At 34.3% G+C, this 21,067-nt stretch overlaps 5 protein-coding genes across 5 annotated transcripts; 2 read left to right on the forward strand and 3 right to left on the reverse strand.

The window, feature by feature from the left end:
* Positions 1-1,024: 1,024 nt before the first annotated feature.
* Positions 1,025-2,189, reverse strand: LOC119614732 (sulfotransferase family cytosolic 1B member 1-like). The gene is given in 7 exon segments (XM_037970848.1): positions 1,025-1,160; positions 1,230-1,296; positions 1,351-1,371; positions 1,374-1,677; positions 1,740-1,869; positions 1,931-2,165; positions 2,168-2,189. Coding segments are annotated over 7 exon segments (915 nt in total).
* Positions 2,190-5,892: 3,703 nt separating this feature from the next.
* On the reverse strand, positions 5,893-7,305 carry LOC119614733 (sulfotransferase 1 family member D1-like). Its single transcript, XM_037970849.1, has 5 exons — positions 6,896-7,305; positions 6,710-6,839; positions 6,321-6,648; positions 6,197-6,263; positions 5,893-6,128 (listed from the first exon to the last, which is right to left on the reverse strand). Exons 1-5 carry the CDS (start codon positions 7,228-7,230, stop codon positions 5,984-5,986), a joined length of 1,005 nt encoding a protein of 334 aa, XP_037826777.1. The 5' UTR covers positions 7,231-7,305; the 3' UTR covers positions 5,893-5,983.
* Positions 7,306-8,903: 1,598 nt separating this feature from the next.
* On the forward strand, positions 8,904-9,899 carry LOC119614727 (sulfotransferase 1C3-like). The gene is given in 6 exon segments (XM_037970843.1): positions 8,904-9,011; positions 9,014-9,230; positions 9,289-9,304; positions 9,306-9,399; positions 9,402-9,421; positions 9,645-9,899. Coding segments are annotated over 6 exon segments (705 nt in total). The 5' UTR covers positions 8,904-8,908.
* Positions 9,900-14,273: 4,374 nt separating this feature from the next.
* On the reverse strand, positions 14,274-15,965 carry LOC119614731 (luciferin sulfotransferase-like). Its single transcript, XM_037970846.1, has 5 exons — positions 15,627-15,965; positions 15,435-15,567; positions 14,887-15,211; positions 14,746-14,818; positions 14,274-14,686 (listed from the first exon to the last, which is right to left on the reverse strand). The coding sequence occupies exons 1-5, from the start codon at positions 15,947-15,949 to the stop codon at positions 14,551-14,553; spliced, it is 990 nt and encodes a 329-aa protein (XP_037826774.1). The 5' UTR covers positions 15,950-15,965; the 3' UTR covers positions 14,274-14,550.
* Positions 15,966-17,543: 1,578 nt separating this feature from the next.
* LOC119614730 (sulfotransferase 1 family member D1-like) lies at positions 17,544-18,959 on the forward strand. The gene is made up of 5 exons (XM_037970845.1): positions 17,544-17,954; positions 18,012-18,141; positions 18,203-18,530; positions 18,588-18,654; positions 18,723-18,959. The coding sequence occupies exons 1-5, from the start codon at positions 17,620-17,622 to the stop codon at positions 18,856-18,858; spliced, it is 996 nt and encodes a 331-aa protein (XP_037826773.1). The 5' UTR covers positions 17,544-17,619; the 3' UTR covers positions 18,859-18,959.
* The last annotated feature ends 2,108 nt before the right edge of the window (positions 18,960-21,067 follow it).

The following is a 21,067-nucleotide window of genomic DNA, read 5'->3' on the forward strand; positions in this document are numbered from 1 at the left end:
AGAACTGAACTAGAACTGAACTAGAACTAGAACTGAACTAGAACTGAACTAGAACTGAACTAGAACTGAACTAGAACTGAACTAGAACTGAATTAGAACTGAACTAGAACTGAACTAGAAGTGAACTAGAAGTGAACTAGAACTGAACTAGAACTGAACTAGAACTGAACTAGAACTGAACTAGAACTGAACTAGAACTGAACTAGAACTGAACTAGAACTGAACTAGAACTGAACTAGAACTGAACTAGAACTGAACTAGAACTGAACTAGAACTGAACTAGAACTGAACTAGAACTGAACTAGAACTGAACTAGAACTGAACTAGAACTGAACTAGAACTGAACTAGAACTGAACTAGAACTGAACTAGAACTGAACTAGAACTGAACTAGAACTGAACTAGAACTGAACTAGAACTGAACTAGAACTGAACTAGAACTGAACTAGAACTGAACTAGAACTGAACTAGAACTGAACTAGAACTGAACTAGAACTGAACTAGAACTGAACTAGAACTGAACTAGAACTGAACTAGAACTGAACTAGAACTGAACTAGAACTGAACTAGAACTGAACTAGAACTGAACTAGAACTGAACAAGAACTGAACAAGAACTGAACTAGAACTGAACTAGAACTGAACTAGAACTGAACTAGAACTGAACTAGAACTGAACTAGAACTGAACTAGAACTGAACTAGAACTGAACTAGAACTGAACTAGAACTGAACTAGAACTGAACTAGAACTGAACTAGAACTGAACTAGAACTGAACTAGAACTGAACTAGAACTGAACTAGAACTGAACTAGAACTGAACTAGAACTGAACTAGAACTGAACTAGAACTGAACTAGAACTGAACTAGAACTGAACTAGAACTGAACTAGAACTGAACTAGAACTGAACTGAATTTTGATGTAATACGGAAAAAGTCGAAAAACAAAAGTTTATTTGAATTTTTTTATCTTAAATCCTAAAAACATTTGTACATGGAAAAATTGCCAAAAGCTAGTCTAATACCACCTATATTTTACCAAAAATATCCTCTTCTTTCAAACCATGTTGAGCCAAAAAATCTGCAGACCATTTATCGATTTTAGCAATCAACTCCGGAGTTAATTCATCCTTAAAAGAACCCACAATACCGCGGCGCATGAATCTAAAAGAAATTAGGTATTTATATGGGAAAGCTTATAAAAGTTTTTGTAATTTCAAAAAAATAACTTACTGGAACTCCTCCTTAACGGCAGGATTGCCGTCTTTGAGTAAATAGGTCAAATTGGTTTTTTTATTATCTGTAATTAATTCAATTAATTTCGGAATTTTCACAAATAAGTAATTCCACTTACTTTTCATACTATCAAATGATAATGTTGCATAAGTCCCTCCATTTCTGTCTCTGACAATTGAGGTCTTTCTAGGAACACACACAGTCTTTTCAAAACATTTGGCAAATCACGTTTCATTTCTTCATAAGTGACAAAGAATATGAAAGGTTCATTACGCATTTTCCAAAAGTCCACTATATGCGACCAGAAGTGCGTGTATATGATGTCGTTATTAAGGAAATCTTCAACATACTCATGGAAATTGGCACCATGCCACATTTGTAAATTTTTTACAAAGTGATAGGAGGAGACAATGACATCCTTAACATTGCGGGCCACATAAATGATCTGAAATTGGAGTGAAAAAGTTTGTTTTTATAGGGACTGTTGTTTAAAGTCTAAAAATTTACCTTTTGTTTCTTTTCCCAGATTTGTAAAGGCAATAAATTGGCCGGTAAGTGGGATTTAATTAAACGGGGACTGGGTAGTTTTTCAATCAACTCAACGTGATTTCGTAGACCAGGTGTAATGCTGTGGAAACTAAAAACAGATCCAAAATGTTAATAGATTAACATGATTACCAAATGCTTTATTGTCTCACTCTAAGAAAGGACTCCTGATCATAACAACCTCCTCATTTGATTTCTCATAATCTAAATTATTCAACAACAACCAGGCACATTCCTGCATCCAAGTAGTGCCACATTTCATAAAAGTCACCACAAAGACATCATCTTTACTCAATTCCAAATTAAAATATTGATCACAAACAGTTTCAAAATGAGTCGACAAAGTACACCAGGTCTCTGACCAGTTTTTCTTTAAGGGAATATTCTACCCTCGGTGGCATACTTTTTCATGGGACGAAGCCTTGACAAGGCTTCACTGACATGTTCCTTCGTCTTCAGAATGTCTGCTGTAGCTACCATATTGCTGGACAATGTTGCTCGTTTCAAATCTGTACATAAACTAAATCACTGATCATTAACATAAATTATTACAAATTACATTATTCGTTAAAATTCCTGCTAACATTACCTTCAGGCTTTGATTAGATTAGAGCGGTACCAATGGTGGGTACACTCATATCTTAAATCCCTCTTCTTTGGGGTGATAAATAGTATCAGTTTTGGCAAAAACTAAAAATCAAGATTTTTTTATCATTCTATATAATTATTTTATGATTTGTTTTCATTTACAAGGCTGTGATAAGAAGACAATAATAAAAATGTATTTAAGATCTTTCCAAGTTTTTAGAAATTGAAAAACTATAAACAGTATAATAAATGGAGTATTAAGTTTATTAATACTTTTATTGTGGGTTCTTTAATTCATTTGAAAATAATTTTAAAATAGTATTTTTTTAATACCTTACTTAGCCTAAGATTAATTAAGTTAATATATCATTAAGATTACCAAAACTAGACTAAATATTTAAGTGGAACTATTAAAATTTAGCTATAAAAATTTTATTCACCTAAACAAAATTTAAAAATTTCTAAATAAACTTTTTGTTTTTTACTTTTTAAACTAGAGGAGAATTAGAATTAGAACAGAACTAGAACAGAACTAGAACAGAACTAGAACAGAACTAGAACAGAACTAGAACAGAACTAGAACAGAACTAGAAAAGAACTAGAACAGAACTAGAACAGAACTAGAACAGAACTAGAACAGAACTAGAACAGAACTAGAACAGAACTAAAACAGAACTAGAACAGAACTAGAACAGAACTAGAACAGAACTAGAACAGAACTAGAACAGAACTAGAACAGAACTAGAACAGAACTAGAACAGAACTAGAACAGAACTAGAACAGAACTAGAACAGAACTAGAACAGAACTAGAACAGAACTAGAACAGAACTAGAACAGAACTAGAACAGAACTAGAAAGAACTAGAACAGAACTAGAACAGAACTAGAACAGAACTAGAACAGAACTAGAACAGAACTAGAACAGAACTAGAACAGAACTAGAACACAGAACTAGAACAGAACTAGAACAGAACTAGAACAGAACTAGAACAGACTAGAACAGAACTAGAACAGAACTAGAACAGAGAACTAGAAACACTAGAACAGAACTAGAACAGAACTAGAACAGAACTAGAACAGAACTAGAACAGAACTAGAACAGAACTAGAACAGAACTAGAACAGAACTAGAACAGAACTAGAACAGAACTAGAACAGAACTAGAACAGAACTAGAACAGAACTAGAACAGAACTAGAACAGAACTAGAACAGAACTAGAACAGAACTAGAACAGAACTAGAACAGAACTAACAGAACTAGAACAGAACTAGAACAGAACTAGAACAGAACTAGAACAGAACTAGAACAGAACTAGAACAGAACTAGAACAGAACTAGAACAGAACTAGAACAGAACTAGAACAGAACTAGAACAGAACTAGAACAGAACTAGAACAGAACTAGAACAGAACTAGAACAGACTAGAACAGAACTAGAACAGAACTAGAACAGAACTAGAACAGAACTAGAACACTAGAACAGAACTAGAACAGAACTAGAACAGAACTAGAACAGAACTAGAACAGAACTAGAACAGAACTAGAACAGAACTAGAACAGAATAGAACAGAACTAGAACAGAACTAGAACAGAACTAGAACAGAACTAGAACAGAACTTAGATACAGAACTAGAACAGAATTAGAACAGACTAGAACAGAACTAGAACAGAACTAGAACAGAACTAGAACAGAACTAGAATACAGATACTAGAACAGAACTAGAACAGAACACTAGACAGAAACTAGAACAGAAACTAGAACAGAACTAGAACAGAACTAGAACAGAACTAGAACAGAACTAGAACAGAACTAGAACAGAACTAGAACAGAACTAGAACAGAACTAGAACAGAACTAGAACAGAACTAGAACAGAAACTAGAACAGAACTAGAAACAGAACTAGAACAGAACTAGAACAGAACTAGAACAGAACTAGAACAGAACTAGACAGAACTAGAACAGAATAGACAGAACTAGAACAGAACTAGAACAGAACTAGAACAGAACTAGAACACACTAGAACAGAACTAGAACAGAAACAAGAACAGAACTATAACTTAAAGCAAAACCGGTTCAAAATTTCATCTAGCATAGAATAGAACTAGAAACAGAATTAGAACCAGAACTAGAAACAGAATTAGAACAGAACTAGAACAGAACTAGAACAGAACTAGAACAGAACTAGAACAGAACTAGAACAGAAACTAGAAACAGAACTAGAACAGAACTAGAACAGAACTAGAACAGAACTAGACAGAACTAGAACAGAACTAGAACAGAACTAGAACAGAACTAGAACAGAACTAGAACAGAACTAACAGAACTAGAACAGAACTAGAACAGAACTAGAACAGAACTAGAACAGAACTAGAACAGAACTAGAACAGACTAGAACAGAACTAGAACAGAACTAGAACAGAACTAGAACAGAACTAGAACAGAACTAGACAGAACTAGAACAGAACTAGAACAGAACTAGAACAGAACTAGAACAGAACTAGAACAGAACTAGAACAGAACTAGAACAGAACTAGAACAGAACTAGAACAGAACTAGAACAGAACTAGAACAGAACTAGAACAGAACTAGAACAGAACTAGAACAGAAACTAGAACAGAACTAGAACAGAACTAGAACAGAACTAGAACAGAAAGAAACGAACTAGAACAGAACTAGAACAGAACTAGAACAGAACTCGAACAGAACTAGAACAGAACTAGACAGGACTAGAAACGAAACTAGAACAGAACTAGAACAGAACAAGAACAGAACTTGAACAGAAACTATAACTTATAGCAAAACTGGTTCAAAATTTCCTCTAGCATAGAATAGAACTAGAACAGAATTAGAACAGAACTAGAACAGAATTAGAACAGAACTAGAACAGAACTAGAACAGAAATAGAACAGAACTAGAACAGAACTAGAACAGAACTAGAACAGAACTAAAACAGAACTAGAACAGAACTTGAACAGAACTATAACTTATAGCAAAACGGTTCAAAATTTCCTCTAGAATATCGGTATTACCACAAAAATTTTGAGCATACATATCTAAATTGATGTTGTATTAACGGTCCATAATCAAACATAGTTCCCATCTAAAGTCTACTTCTAAAAATCAATTAAACGAACATTATATACAAATCACCAGATCGAGACAAAATTGAGTATTAGTAAGTTGTGTATATATACATATTACTCAGCCAAATGTTTTCAGGATCGGTCCATAATTGGCCATAGGTAAGTTCTGTATAAAGTGCACTTCCAAATTCTGCTTAATCCTTTCTTAAACTCATGAATTATTGACTGAAATTTATTTCGGGACAAGAAATTTTACTCAAATTTATGGTGTTTATATACAAATAATTCTGTGAAATTTGTATACGGTTCGGCCCATACTTGGTTGTAACTCATATCTAAAGCCCTTTTCTGATAGTCACTTAGTCGTAATCACTTATTTAATTGGTGGGAGGGTATATTTACCATTTCTTTATTGAACCACTATTTGTACCAAAAAGTTGTCACTTTTAATTTTAGAGAAATTTAATCACAGATTTTATTTTCATTTGCTTTAACTTAAATTTAATTTACATATTAACAAAGTGTTTAATTAATACTATTGAAACTTAAATTTTACCAAAATATCCTCTTCCTTTAAACCATGTTGTGACAAAAAGTCAGCAGACCATTTATCGATTTTAGCAATCAACTCAGGGGTTAGCTCATCCTTAAAGGAACCCACAATACCGCGGCGCATAAATCTAAAGAGAAGTTAATTATGGAAATATTGTATATAATTGTTTAGTGGTTAAGGTTTAAGAAAACTTACTGAAAGTCTTCCTTAACTGCGGGATTGTCATCTTTGAGTAGATCGGTCAAATTGGTTTTCTTGTTCTCTGAAAATGATTATAATTTATTTCATAACTTTCTAAAGATATTGATCTAATACTTACTCTTCATACTATCAAATGATAAATGTTGCAAAAGTCCTTCCATTTCTTTCTCTGACAATTGAGGTCTCTCTAGGAACACACAAAGTCTTTGCAAAACATTTGCCAAATCACGTTTCATTTCTTCATAGGTGACAAAGAATATGAAAGGCTCATTACGCATTTTCCAAAAGTCCACTATATGTGACCAGAAATGGGTGTAAATAATTTCATTATTAAGGAAGTCATCAACATAATCATGGAAATTATCACCACGCCACATATCTAAGTTTTTCACGAAATGGAAGGAGGATACTATGACATCCTTAGCATTCCGAGCGACATAAATGATCTGAAATTGGGGGAAAGGGTAAGCTTTCATAGGGACTGTTTATTAAAGTCTAAAAATTAACCTTTTGTTTCTTTTCCCAGACTTGTAGAGGCAACAGATTGGCCGGTAAATGAGATTTGATTAAACGGGGACTGGGAAGTTTCTCAATCAACTCTACATGATTTAGTAGACCAGGCATAATGCTGTGAAAACTAAAATGATTTCCAAATTTATAACGTTTCACTTAATTTTCTCATATAACACTCACTCTAAGAAAGGACTCCTGATCATCACAACCTCCTCTTTTGACTTCTCATAGTCCAAGTTATTCAACAACAACCAGGCACATTCCTGCATCCAAGTAGTGCCACATTTCATAAAAGTCACCACAAACACATCATCTTTACGCAATTCCAAATTGAAATATTGATCACACACTGTCTCGAAATGAGCCGACAAAGTACACCAGGTCTCTGACCAATTTTTCTTTAAGGGTATATTTTTACCCTCGGTGGCATATCTTTTCATGGGAAAAGGTATTCTCGCCTTAGATGCCTCACTGACATGTTCCACCGATTTTAAAATATTTTCAGCAGCCACCATATTGTTTAACAGTGCTTCTTTCTTCAAATCTTTGCAGCAACTAAATCACTCTGATCATTAAACAAAATAATTACAAATTATTTATTTTGCTTAAAGTCTTTTAAATGTCACCCATATGGCTGTGATTAGATTAGAGCAGTATCAATTGAGTGGGTACACTCAACCCGTGTTTTAAATCCCTCTGCCTTGGATTGATAAACGGTATCAGTTTTGGCAAACGTGCTACAAAAAAAAACTGAAAAATAATGATTTTGTATTTTATTCTCAAGAAACTATTTTATGATTTGTTTGCCTTTTAAATAGGCTGTGATAAGAAGACAAAAATAACCATAATATTTAAGATTTGTTTAACAATATAAAAGAAGTTTTTTATTAACAAAATTGTGGGATAAAAAACACTAGAACAGAACTAAAACAGAACTAGAACAGAACTAGAACAGAACTAGAACTGAACTAGAACTGAAACTAGAACTGAACTAGAACTGAACTAGAACAGAACTAGAACAGAACTAGAACAGAACTAGAACAGAACTAGAACAGAACTAGAACAGAACTAGAACAGAACTAGAACTGAACTAGAACAGAACTAGAACTGAACTAGAACTGAACTAGAACTGAACTAGAACAGAACTAGAACAGAACTAGAACAGAACTAGAACAGAACTAGAACAGAACTAGAACAGAACTAGAACAGAACTAGAACAGAACTAGAACAGAACTAGAACAGAACTAGAACAGAACTAGAACTGAACTAGAACTGAACTAGAACTGAACTAGAACAGAACTAGAACAGAACTAGAACAGAACTAGAACAGAACTAGAACAGAACTAGAACAGAACTAGAACAGAACTAGAACTAGAACAGAACTAGAACAGAACTAGAACAGAACTAGAACAGAACTAGAACAGAACTAGAACAGAACTAGAACAGAACTAGAACAGAACTAGAACAGAACTAGAACAGAACTAGAACAGAACTAGAACAGAACTAGAACAGAACTAGAACAGAACTAGAACAGAACTAGAACAGAACTAGAACAGAACTAGAACAGAACTAGAACAGAACTAGAACAGAACTAGAACAGAACTAGAACAGAACTAGAACAGAACTAGAACAGAACTAGAACAGAACTAGAACAGAACTAGAACAGAACTAGAACAGAACTAGAACAGAACTAGAACAGAACTAGAACAGAACTAGAACAGAACTAGAACAGAACTAGAACAGAACTAGAACAGAACTAGAACAGAACTAGAACAGAACTGGAACAGACCCGGTGTTTAAGTCTAACAGTTTCTACTTTTTCCTGGATTTAAATAAAATGTGTGCTTGTTCAAGCTTTAGAAAGCTAAATGTACATAAAATTTAAATTAATTTAAAATTTTCAAAAATTATCATTTATGCCATTTTAACAAACACAGCTTTTTCTTATCATCTGAGAGAACACAATAAGCAAGTGATCACTAAAGTGTGTGCATTTGGTGTAATACAAACAGAAGCTTTCAACATCAAAGCTTTTTCACATCAACATCTTTGCATACAATTGTGGGCTTGCCCCTCATATAGCAGACGACTATAAGTGAAAATAATAAATACAAAAAAATAATCTATAATACACTATTCATTTTTGTTGTTTAATATTTTTATATAAAACTTTACAATTATTATTTTAGTTTAATGGAAATGTTTACAGTGCGTACACGTTCCTCGCTTAACATAGACAAACGTCAAAATCGCCCTTTTCTGGAAATAACAGCAAATGGTGCAAATATACCTTTGGAGTGGAGAACTGGCAGGAACGTTGGTGTTCTTTACCCATTTCGGAGGCATATTTCAAAAGACTGTATGAATTTGAGGTAAAAGATGATGATCTTTATGTGGTGACATTTCCAAAATGTGGCACTACCTGGATACAAGAGGCCTGTTGGCTGTTGGTAAATAATTTGGATTTTACCAAGGCCAATGCAGAAGATTTGCCTTTTCGTAGTGTTTTTATGGAGTAAGTAAGAGATTTGAAGGATTTTTGGGAATTATGCTTTCAATTTTCTTTGTTTTAGCTTAAGTGCTTTGTACAACCGATATACCCAAGAATACCATTGATTTGGCGGAACAGGCTGCTTCACCCAGAGTTCTTAAAACCCATCTACCGGCCCATTTAATACCCAAACAATTTGGCAAAAGAAATCGAAGGTGAATAAAGGAAAAGTTTTCAAATTTTTGCAAAATCACTGTTAAAATGATTAAAAAAAGCTTTTGAAAAGCTCTCACTGATTAGTAAACTGAAAGAGAACTATACGCATTAAGAATAATTGCAAATAATTCAAATATGAACCCAATACTGGTTAACTTGACCCTTTAGAATCATGGACACAAAAGCTCTTTTTATCACAATCCTAATTTTCTTTGTTTCCAGATTGTCTACTGTGCTCGCAACCCCAAAGACATGGTAGTCTCCTATTTCCACTTTCATCGTGGTCTAGGCACCTGGCAGGGTGATATTAATGAATTCGTAGAGGATTTGATCAATAACGATATTATGTATTGTCCCTATTGGGAGCATATTATGGATTTTTGGCGTATGCGTAAGGAGCACAATATATTCTTTACCACCTATGAAGATATGAAGGGAGATTTGAGGACAGTTTTAATAAATCTCAACCAATTTTAGAGAGACCTGAACTAAGTGAGGCACAACTTCAACAATTGGAAAAACATTATCATTTGAGCAAATGAAGGGTATTAAATTGATCACTTACCAAGCTGTGAAAGCAAATAGAGAATAACTCCTTTTCTAAATTTCCAGCCAATAACGTGTAAATCCCACTTTTAATATAAAGTCTGGTCATGGCAGTCCCAATGTGCGGGCTGACTTGAGTAAGTTTTGTTTATATAAATTATGATGTTTTTTTTTAATTAATCCAATTCTCTTTAGATTTATGCGCCGCGGTGTTGTGGGCTCTCATAAAGATGAATTAACTCCCGAAATTCAAAAGAAATTAGATAACTGGATAGCTGAGCATTTGAAAAAGTTCAATATTAAATTAGAGGATATTTTTGGCAGCATTTAAAACGTAGAAAACAAAGAACTTTCAACAGATTTATATAGAAAATACAATAAATTCGTTATAAAACCTAGCGATGAAAAAGTAACAGATCACTGATCAATCGTTGAAAATATATATCGATCAACTAACAATTATACTCTAATCGTTGATAATCCTTCACTGATAATGGATAATAATTGTTAATAGATTCTTTATAAATGAAGTTTAAATCCATTGATCGTTGATCGTTAATCCTCTATAAATTTTTCACAGAATATATTTTATTATCGTTCCTCAAATATCAATGACTACTGATCGTTTTTGCAAATTCTCATAAATAGTTATATTTCACTGTTCTATAGTAAAAGAACATTGATTGTTCATCAATTTTCTACAGAAAATTAACACTGATCTTTCATCAGTTTTCTACATAAAATATTCACTGATTGCACATCAGATCTGTTTATAAAAAGTTTACCTGGATCGCTCATCAAATCTTTTCAATGGTCTATAGAAAAAGATCGCCAATTGTTCAATAATTTTCTACAGTAAGGGATCAATGATCGTTCACCCAGTTTTCTATTGAAAATATTCAATGAATGCACATCAGCTTATCAATTTTCTATAAAAAATATTCACCGATCGTTCATCAATTTTCTATAGAAAAGTTTCACAAATCATTCATCAATATTCTCTGGAAAGTATCAGTGATCGTTCATCGATTTTCTATAGATAAAATTCACTGATCTTTCACCCATTTTCTCTAAAAAGTATTCACTGATCGTTCATCATTTTACACTGATCGTTCATTAATTTCTACTGAAGAATTTCACAGATTGTTCACCAATTTTCAATAGAAATATTATATTTCAATTTTCAATTATAATATCAATTTTCTATAGAAAACATTCACTGATCATTCGTCATATTCATACATCGTATTCTATAGAAAAGATTTATTGATGGTTCATCAATTTCTATAGAAAAAATGCAATGCTCGTTTATCAATTTTCTATAGAATATATTCACTGATCCTTCTTCAATTTTCTATAAAAAACATTCACTGATTAATTTTCTATAGACAAAAATGTGCTGATCGTTCAATCATTTTGTATGGAAAGATTTACTGATCGTTAGTTACTTAGTTAGTTAGTTAGTTAGTTAGTTAGTTAGTTTAGTTAGTTAGTTATTGTTAGTTTGTTTAGTTATGTAGTTAGTTACGTGAGTTAGTTAGTTAGTTCGTTCGTTCGTTAGTTCGTTAGTTAGTCGTTCGTTCGTTCTTTTGTTCGTTCGTTGTTCGTTCGTTCGTTCGTTCGTTCGTTCGTTCGTTCGTTCGTTCGTTCGTTCGTTCTTTCGTTCGTTCGTTCGTTCGTTCGTTCGTTCGTTCGTTCGTTTCGTTCGTTCGTTCGTTCGTTCGTTCGTTCGTTCGTTCGTTTTCGTTCGTGTTCGTTCGTTCGTTCGTTCGTCGTTCGTTTCTTGTTCGTTGTTCGTTCGTTCGTTCGTTCGTTCGTTCGTTCGTTCGTTCGTTCGTTTCGTTCGTTCGTTCTTCGTTTCGTTCGTTCGTTCGTTCGTTCGTTTTCGTTCGTTCGTTCGTTTCGTGTTCGTTCGTTCGTTCGTTCGTTCGTTGTTCGTTCGTTCTTTTCGTTCGTTTTTCGTTTGTTCGTTCGTTCGTTCGTTTGTCGTTCGTTCGTTCGTTCGTTCGTTCTTCGTTTTTCGTTCGTTCGTTCGTTCGTTCGTTCGTTCGTTCGTTCGTTCTTCGTTCGTTCGTTCGTTCGTTCGTTCGTTCGTTCGTGTTCGTTCGTTCGTCTTCGTTCGTTCGTTCGTTCGTTCGTTCGTTCGTTTCGTTCGTTCGTTCGTTCGTTCGTTCGTTCTTTCGTTCGTTCGTTCGTTCGTTCTTTCGTTCGTTCGTTCGTTCGTTCGTTCTTTCGTTCGTTCGTTCGTTCGTTCGTTCGTTCGTTCGTTCGTTCGTTTCGTTCGTTCGTTCGTTCGTTCGTTCGTTCTTCGTTCTTCGTTCGTTTCGTTCGTTCGTTCGTTCGTTCGTTCGTTCGTTCGTTCGTTCGTTCGTTCGTTCGTTCGTTCTTTCGTTCGTTCGTTCGTTCGTTCGTTCGTTCGTTCGTTCGTTGTTCGTTCGTTCGTTCGTTCGTTCTCTCTCTCCCCCCCCCGGCGGCGGCGGCCCCGCGCGCGCTCCTCCTCCCTCCTCCTCCCTCCTCCCTCCCTCCCCTCCCTCCCTCCCTCCCTCCCTCCCCTCCCTCCTCCCTCCCTCCCTCCCTCCCTCCCTCCCTCCCTCCTCCCTCCCTCCCTCCCTCCCTCCCTCCCTCCCTCCCTCCCTCCCTCCCTCCTCCCTCCCCTCCCTCACTCCCTCCTCCTCCCTCCCTCCCTCCCTCCTCCCCTCCCTCCCTCCTCCCTCCTCCCTCCCTCCCTCCTCCTCCTCCCTCCCTCACTCCTCCCTCCCTCCCTCACTCCCTCCCTCCCTCCTACTCACCTCCCTCCTCCCTCCTCCTCCCTCCTCTCCCTCCCTCCCTCCCTCCCTCCCTCCCTCCTCCTCCCTAACTAACTCTACTAACTCCAACTCTCTACTCTCCCTACTACTCCCTACTCTCCCTCACTACTCCTCTAACTCCCTCAAACTAACTAACTACTAACGAACTAACTACTAACTAACTAACTAACTAACTACTAACTAACTAACTACTACTAACTAACTAACTAACTAACTAACTACTAACTAACTACTACTAACTAACTAACTAACTACTAACTAACTAACTAACTAACTAACTAACTAACTAACTAACGAAATAACTACTAACTAACTAACTAACTACTAAACTACTAACTAACTAACTAACTAACTAACTAACTAACTAACCGATAACTACCTACGACTACTACTACGACTAACTAACTACTACCTAACTAACTACTAACTAACTAAACTAACTAACGCTACTAACTAACTAACTAACTAACTAACTAAACTAACTAAATACGTAACTAACTAACTAACTACGAACTAACTAACTAACTAACTAACTACTAACGAACTAACTAACTAACTACACGAACTAATAACTAACTAACGAACTAACAAAACTAACAAACTAACTAACTAACTAACTAACTAACTAACTAAACTAGCCTAACTAACTAACTAAGTAACTAACTAACGATCAGTAAATCTTTCCATACAAAATGCATGAACGATAAGCAAATTTTTATCCTATAGAAAATTAATCAGTGAATGTTTTTATAGAAATTGAAGAAGGATCAGTGAATATATTCTATAGAAAATTGATAAACGAGCATTGCATTTTTTCTATAGAAATTTGATGAACCATCAATAAATCTTTTCTATAGAATACGATGTATGAATATGACGAATGATCAGTGAATGTTTTCTATAGAAAATTGATATTATAATTGAAAATTGAAATATAATATTTCTATTGAAAATTGGTGAACAATCTGTGAAATTCTTCAGTAGAAATTAATGAACGATCAGTGTAAAATGATGAACGATCAGTGAATACTTTTTAGAGAAAATGGGTGAAAGATCAGTGAATTTTATCTATAGAAAATCGATGAACGATCACTGATACTTTCCAGAGAATATTGATGAATGATTTGTGAAACTTTTCTATAGAAAATTGATGAACGATCGGTGAATATTTTTTATAGAAAATTGATAAGCTGATGTGCATTCATTGAATATTTTCAATAGAAAACTGGTGAACGATCATTGATCCCTTACTGTAGAAAATTATTGAACAATTGGCGATCTTTTTCTATAGACCATTGAAAAGATTTGATGAGCGATCCAGGTAAACTTTTATAAACAGATCTGATGTGCAATCAGTGAATATTTATGTAGAAAACTGATGAAAGATCAGTGTTAATTTTCTGTAGAAAATTGATGAACAATCAATGTTCTTTTACTATAGAACAGTGAAATATAACTATTTATGAGAATTTGCAAAAACGATCAGTAGTCATTGATATTTGAGGAACGATAATAAAAATATATTCTGTGAAAAATTTATAGAGGATTAACGATCAACGATCAATGGATTTAAACTTTCATTTATAAAGAATCTATTAACAATTATTATCAATTATCAGTGAAGGATTATCAACGATTAGAGTATAATTGTTAGTTGATCGATATATATTTTCAACGATTGATCAGTGATCTGTTACTTTTTCATCGCTAGGTTTTATAACGAATTTATTGTATTTTCTATATAAATCTGTTGAAAGTTCTTTGTTTTCTACGTTTTAAATGCTGCCAAAAATATCCTCTAATTTAATATTGAACTTTTTCAAATGCTCAGCTATCCAGTTATCTAATTTCTTTTGAATTTCGGGAGTTAATTCATCTTTATGAGAGCCCACAACACCGCGGCGCATAAATCTAAAGAGAATTGGATTAATTAAAAAAAAAACATCATAATTTATATAAACAAAACTTACTCAAAGTCAGCCCGCACATTGGGACTGCCATGACCAGACTTTATATTAAAAGTGGGATTTACACGTTTATTGGCTGGAAATTTAGAAAAGGAGTTATTCTCTATTTGCTTTCACAGCTTGGTAAGTGATCAATTTAATTACCCTTCATTTGCTCAAATGATAAATGTTTTTCCAATTGTTGAAGTTGTGCCTCACTTAGTTCAGGTCTCTCTAAAAATTGGTTGAGATTTATTAAAACTGTCCTCAAATCTCCCTTCATATCTTCATAGGTGGTAAAGAATATATTGTGCTCCTTACGCATACGCCAAAAATCCATAATATGCTCCCAATAGGGACAATACATAATATCGTTATTGATCAAATCCTCTACGAATTCATTAATATCACCCTGCCAGGTGCCTAGACCACGATGAAAGTGGAAATAGGAGACTACCATGTCTTTGGGGTTGCGAGCACAGTAGACAATCTGGAAACAAAGAAAATTAGGATTGTGATAAAAAAGAGCTTTTGTGTCCATGATTCTAAAGGGTCAAGTTAACCAGTATTGGGTTCATATTTGAATTATTTGCAATTATTCTTAATGCGTATAGTTCTCTTTCAGTTTACTAATCAGTGAGAGCTTTTCAAAAGCTTTTTTAATCATTTTAACAGTGATTTTGCAAAAATTTGAAAACTTTTCCTTTATTCACCTTCGATTTCTTTTGCCAAATTTGTTTGGGTATTAAATGGGCCGGTAGATGGGTTTTAAGAACTCTGGGTGAAGCAGCCTGTTCCGCCAAATCAATGGTATTCTTGGGTATATCGGTGTACAAAGCACTTAAGCTAAAAACAAAGAAAATTGAAAGCATAATTCCCAAAAATCCTTCAAATCTCTTACTTACTCCATAAAAACACTACGAAAAGGCAAATCTTCTGCATTGGCCTTGGTAAAATCCAAATTATTTACCAACAGCCAACAGGCCTCTTGTATCCAGGTAGTGCCACATTTTGGAAATGTCACCACATAAAGATCATCATCTTTTACCTCAAATTCATACAGTCTTTTGAAATATGCCTCCGAAATGGGTAAAGAACACCAACGTTCCTGCCAGTTCTCCACCTCCAAAGGTATATTTGCACCATTTGCTGTTATTTCCAGAAAAGGGCGATTTTGACGTTTGTCTATGTTAAGCGAGGAACGTGTACGCACTGTAAACATTTCCATTAAACTAAAATAATAATTGTAAAGTTTTATATAAAAATATTAAACAACAAAAATGAATAGTGTATTATAGATTATTTTTTTGTATTTATTATTTTCACTTATAGTCGTCTGCTATATGAGGGGCAAGCCCACAATTGTAATGCAAAGATGGTTGATGTGAAAAAGCTTTGATGTTGAAAGCTTCTGTTTGTATTACACCAAATGCACACACTTTAGTGATCACTTGCTTATTGTGTTCTCTCAGATGATAAGAAAAGCTGTGTTTGTTAAAATGGCATAAATGATAATTTTTGAAAATTTTAAATTAATTTAAATTTTATGTACATTTAGCTTTCTAAAAGCTTGAACAAGCACACATTTTATTTAAATCCAGGAAAAAGTAGAAACTGTTAGACTTAACACCGGGTCTGTTCCATTTCTGTTCTAGTTTCTGTTAGTTCTGTTCTAGTTCTGTTCTAGTTCTGTTCTAGTTCTGTTCTAGTTCTGTTCTAGTTCTGTTCTAGTTCTGTTCTAGTTCTGTTCTAGTTCTGTTCTAGTTCTGTTCTAGTTCTGTTCTAGTTCTGTTCTAGTTCTGTTCTAGTTCTGTTCTAGTTCTGTTCTAGTTCTGTTCTAGTTCTGTTCTAGTTCTGTTCTAGTTCTGTTCTAGTTCTGTTCTAGTTCTGTTCTAGTTCTGTTCTAGTTCTGTTCTAGTTCTGTTCTAGTTCTGTTCTAGTTCTGTTCTAGTTCGGTTCTAGTTCTGTTCTAGTTCTGTTCTAGTTCTGTTCTAGTTCTGTTCTAGTTCTGTTCTAGTTCTGTTCTAGTTCTGTTCTAGTTCTGTCTAGTTCTGTTTCTAGTTCTAGTTCTGTTCTAGTTCTGTTCTAGTTCTGTCTAGTTCTGTTCTAGTTCTGTTTCTAGTTCTGTTCTAGTTCTGTTCTAGTTCAGTTCTAGTTCAGTTCTAGTTCAGTTCTAGTTCTGTTCTAGTTCTGTTTCTAGTTCTGTTCTAGTTCTGTTCTAGTTCTGTTCTAGTTCTGTTCTAGTTCTGTTCTAGTTCTGTTCTAGTTCTGTTTCTAGTTCTGTTCTAGTTCTGTTCTAGTTCAGTTCTAGTTCAGTTCTAGTTCAGTTCTAGTTCTGTTCTAGTTCAGTTCTAGTTCTGTTCTAGTTCTGTTCTAGTTCTGTTCTAGTTCTGTTCTAGTTTCTGTTCTAGTTCAGTTCTAGTTCAGTTCTAGTTCAGTTCTAGTTCAGTTCTAGTTCTGTTCTAGTTCTGTTCTAGTTCTGTTTTAGTTCTGTTCTAGTGTTTTTTATCCCACAATTTTGTTAATAAAAAACTTCTTTTATATTGTTAAACAAATCTTAAATATTATGGTTATTTTTGTCTTCTTATCACAGCCTATTTAAAAGGCAAACAAATCATAAAATAGTTTCTTGAGAATAAAATACAAAATCATTATTTTTCAGTTTTTTTTTTGTAGCACGTTTGCCAAAACTGATACCGTTTATCAATCCAAGGCAGAGGGATTTAAAACACGGGTTGAGTGTACCCACTCAATTGATACTGCTCTAATCTAATCACAGCCATATGGGTGACATTTAAAAGACTTTAAGCAAAATAAATAATTTGTAATTATTTTGTTTAATGATCAGAGTGATTTAGTTGCTGCAAAGATTTGAAGAAAGAAGCACTGTTAAACAATATGGTGGCTGCTGAAAATATTTTAAAATCGGTGGAACATGTCAGTGAGGCATCTAAGGCGAGAATACCTTTTCCCATGAAAAGATATGCCACCGAGGGTAAAAATATACCCTTAAAGAAAAATTGGTCAGAGACCTGGTGTACTTTGTCGGCTCATTTCGAGACAGTGTGTGATCAATATTTCAATTTGGAATTGCGTAAAGATGATGTGTTTGTGGTGACTTTTATGAAATGTGGCACTACTTGGATGCAGGAATGTGCCTGGTTGTTGTTGAATAACTTGGACTATGAGAAGTCAAAAGAGGAGGTTGTGATGATCAGGAGTCCTTTCTTAGAGTGAGTGTTATATGAGAAAATTAAGTGAAACGTTATAAATTTGGAAATCATTTTTAGTTTTCACAGCATTATGCCTGGTCTACTAAATCATGTAGAGTTGATTGAGAAACTTCCCAGTCCCCGTTTAATCAAATCTCATTTACCGGCCAATCTGTTGCCTCTACAAGTCTGGGAAAAGAAACAAAAGGTTAATTTTTAGACTTTAATAAACAGTCCCTATGAAAGCTTACCCTTTCCCCCAATTTCAGATCATTTATGTCGCTCGGAATGCTAAGGATGTCATAGTATCCTCCTTCCATTTCGTGAAAAACTTAGATATGTGGCGTGGTGATAATTTCCATGATTATGTTGATGACTTCCTTAATAATGAAATTATTTACACCCATTTCTGGTCACATATAGTGGACTTTTGGAAAATGCGTAATGAGCCTTTCATATTCTTTGTCACCTATGAAGAAATGAAACGTGATTTGGCAAATGTTTTGCAAAGACTTTGTGTGTTCCTAGAGAGACCTCAATTGTCAGAGAAAGAAATGGAAGGACTTTTGCAACATTTATCATTTGATAGTATGAAGAGTAAGTATTAGATCAATATCTTTAGAAAGTTATGAAATAAATTATAATCATTTTCAGAGAACAAGAAAACCAATTTGACCGATCTACTCAAAGATGACAATCCCGCAGTTAAGGAAGACTTTCAGTAAGTTTTCTTAAACCTTAACCACTAAACAATTATATACAATATTTCCATAATTAACTTCTCTTTAGATTTATGCGCCGCGGTATTGTGGGTTCCTTTAAGGATGAGCTAACCCCTGAGTTGATTGCTAAAATCGATAAATGGTCTGCTGACTTTTTGTCACAACATGGTTTAAAGGAAGAGGATATTTTTGGTAAAATTTAAGTTTCAATAGTATTAATTAAACACTTTGTTAATATGTAAATTAAATTTAAGTTAAAGCAAATGAAAATAAAATCTGTGATTAAATTTCTCTAAAATTAAAAGTGACAACTTTTTGGTACAAATAGTGGTTCAATAAAGAAATGGTAAATATACCCTCCCCACCAATTAAATAAGTGATTACGACTAAGTGACTATCAGAAAAGGGCTTTAGATATGAGTTACAACCAAGTATGGGCCGAACCGTATACAAATTTCACAGAATTATTTGTATATAAACACCATAAATTTGAGTAAAATTTCTTGTCCCGAAATAAATTTCAGTCAATAATTCATGAGTTTAAGAAAGGATTAAGCAGAATTTGGAAGTGCACTTTATACAGAACTTACCTATGGCCAATTATGGACCGATCCTGAAAACATTTGGCTGAGTAATATGTATATATACACAACTTACTAATACTCAATTTTGTCTCGATCTGGTGATTTGTATATAATGTTCGTTTAATTGATTTTTAGAAGTAGACTTTAGATGGGAACTATGTTTGATTATGGACCGTTAATACAACATCAATTTAGATATGTATGCTCAAAATTTTTTGTGGTAATACCGATATTCTAGAGGAAATTTTGAACCGGTTTTGCTATAAGTTATAGTTCTGTTCAAGTTCTGTTCTAGTTCTGTTTTAGTTCTGTTCTAGTTCTGTTCTAGTTCTGTTCTAGTTCTGTTCTATTTCTGTTCTAGTTCTGTTCTAGTTCTGTTCTAATTCTGTTCTAGTTCTGTTCTAATTCTGTTCTAGTTCTATTCTATGCTAGAGGAAATTTTGAACCAGTTTTGCTATAAGTTATAGTTCTGTTCAAGTTCTGTTCTTGTTCTGTTCTAGTTCTGTTCTAGTTCGTTTCTAGTCCTGTTCTAGTTCTGTTCTAGTTCTGTTCTAGTTCTGTTCTAGTTCTGTTCTAGTTCTGTTCTAGTTCTGTTCTAGTTCTGTTCTAGTTCTGTTCTAGTTCTGTTCTAGTTCTGTTCTAGTTCTGTTCTAGTTCTGTTCTAGTTCTGTTCTAGTTCTGTTCTGGTTCTGTTCTAGTTCTGTTCTAGTTCTGTTCTAGTTCTGTTCTAGTTCTGTTCTAGTTCTGTTCTAGTTCTGTTCTAGTTCTGTTCTGGTTCTGTTCTAGTTCTGTTCTAGTTCTGTTCTAGTTCTGTTCTAGTTCTGTTCTAGTTCTGTTCTAGTTCTGGTTCTGTTCTAGTTCTGTTCTAGTTCTGTTCTAGTTCTGTTCTAGTTCTGTTCTAGTTCTGTTCTAGTTCTGTTCTAGTTCTGTTCTAGTTCTGTTCTAGTTCTGTTCTAGTTCTGTTCTAGTTCTGTTCTAGTTCTGTTCTAGTTCTGTTCTAGTTCTGTTCTAGTTCTGTTCTAGTTCTGTTCTAGTTCTGTTCTAGTTCTGTTCTAGTTCTGTTCTAGTTCTGTTCTAGTTCTGTTCTAGTTCTGTTCTAATTCTGTTCTAGTTCTGTTCTAATTCTGTTCTAGTTCTATTCTATGCTAGATGAAATTTTGAACCGGTTTTGCTTTAAGTTATAGTTCTGTTCTTGTTCTGTTCTAGTTCTGTTCTAGTTGTGTTCTAGTTCTGTTCTAGTTCTGTTCTAGTTCTGTTCTAGTTCTGTTCTAGTTCTGTTCTAGTTCTGTTCTAGTTCTGTTCTAGTTCTGTTCTAGTTCTGTTCTAGTTCTGTTCTAGTTCTGTTCTAGTTCTGTTCTAGTTCTGTTCTAGTTCTGTTCTAGTTCTGTTCTAGTTCTGTTCTAGTTCTGTTCTAGTTCTGTTCTAGTTCTGTTCTAGTTCTGTTCTAGTTCTGTTCTAGTTCTGTTTCTAGTTCTGTTCTAGTTCTGTTCTAGTTCTGTTCTAGTTCTGTTCTAGTTCTGTTCTAGTTCTGTTCTAGTTTCTGTTCTAGTTCTGTTCTAGTTCTGTTCTAGTTCTGTTCTAGTTCTGTTCTAGTTCTGTTCTAGTTCTGTTCTAGTTCTGTTCTAGTTCTGTTCTAGTTCTGTTCTAGTTCTGTTCTAGTTCTGTTCTAGTTCTGTTCTAGTTCTGGTCTAAGTTCTGTTCTATTCTGTTCTAGTTCTGTTCTAGTTCTGTTCTAGTTCTGTTCTAGTTCTGTTCTAGTTTCTGTGCTAGTTCTGTTCTAGTTCTGTTCTAGTTCTGTTCTAGTTCTGTTCTAGTTCTGTTCTAGTCT

Source organism: Lucilia sericata, unplaced genomic scaffold (genome assembly GCF_015586225.1).
Source record: "Lucilia sericata isolate MDLA Ls3-8-SP2 unplaced genomic scaffold, ASM1558622v1 Contig003300F_arrow, whole genome shotgun sequence".
Lineage (NCBI taxonomy): Eukaryota > Metazoa > Arthropoda > Insecta > Diptera > Calliphoridae > Lucilia > Lucilia sericata.

Coding starts and splice junctions, on each gene's coding strand:
- LOC119614731 (XM_037970846.1), bottom strand. CDS start 15,949: ATGGAAATGTTTACAGTGCGTACACGTTCCTCGCTTAACATAGACAAA. Junction 15,212..15,434: donor TTTGGCAAAAGAAATCGAAG/GTGAATAAAGGA, acceptor CTTTGTTTCCAG/ATTGTCTACTGTGCTCGCAA. Junction 14,819..14,886: donor ATCATTTGAGCAAATGAAGG/GTAATTAAATTG, acceptor CTAAATTTCCAG/CCAATAAACGTGTAAATCCC.
- LOC119614733 (XM_037970849.1), bottom strand. CDS start 7,230: ATGGTGGCTGCTGAAAATATTTTAAAATCGGTGGAACATGTCAGTGAG. Junction 6,649..6,709: donor TCTGGGAAAAGAAACAAAAG/GTTAATTTTTAG, acceptor CCCCAATTTCAG/ATCATTTATGTCGCTCGGAA. Junction 6,264..6,320: donor ATCATTTGATAGTATGAAGA/GTAAGTATTAGA, acceptor AATCATTTTCAG/AGAACAAGAAAACCAATTTG.
- LOC119614730 (XM_037970845.1), top strand. CDS start 17,620: ATGGTGGCTGCTGAAAATATTTTAAAATCGGTGGAACATGTCAGTGAG. Junction 17,955..18,011: donor ATCAGGAGTCCTTTCTTAGA/GTGAGTGTTATA, acceptor AATCATTTTTAG/TTTTCACAGCATTATGCCTG. Junction 18,531..18,587: donor ATCATTTGATAGTATGAAGA/GTAAGTATTAGA, acceptor AATCATTTTCAG/AGAACAAGAAAACCAATTTG.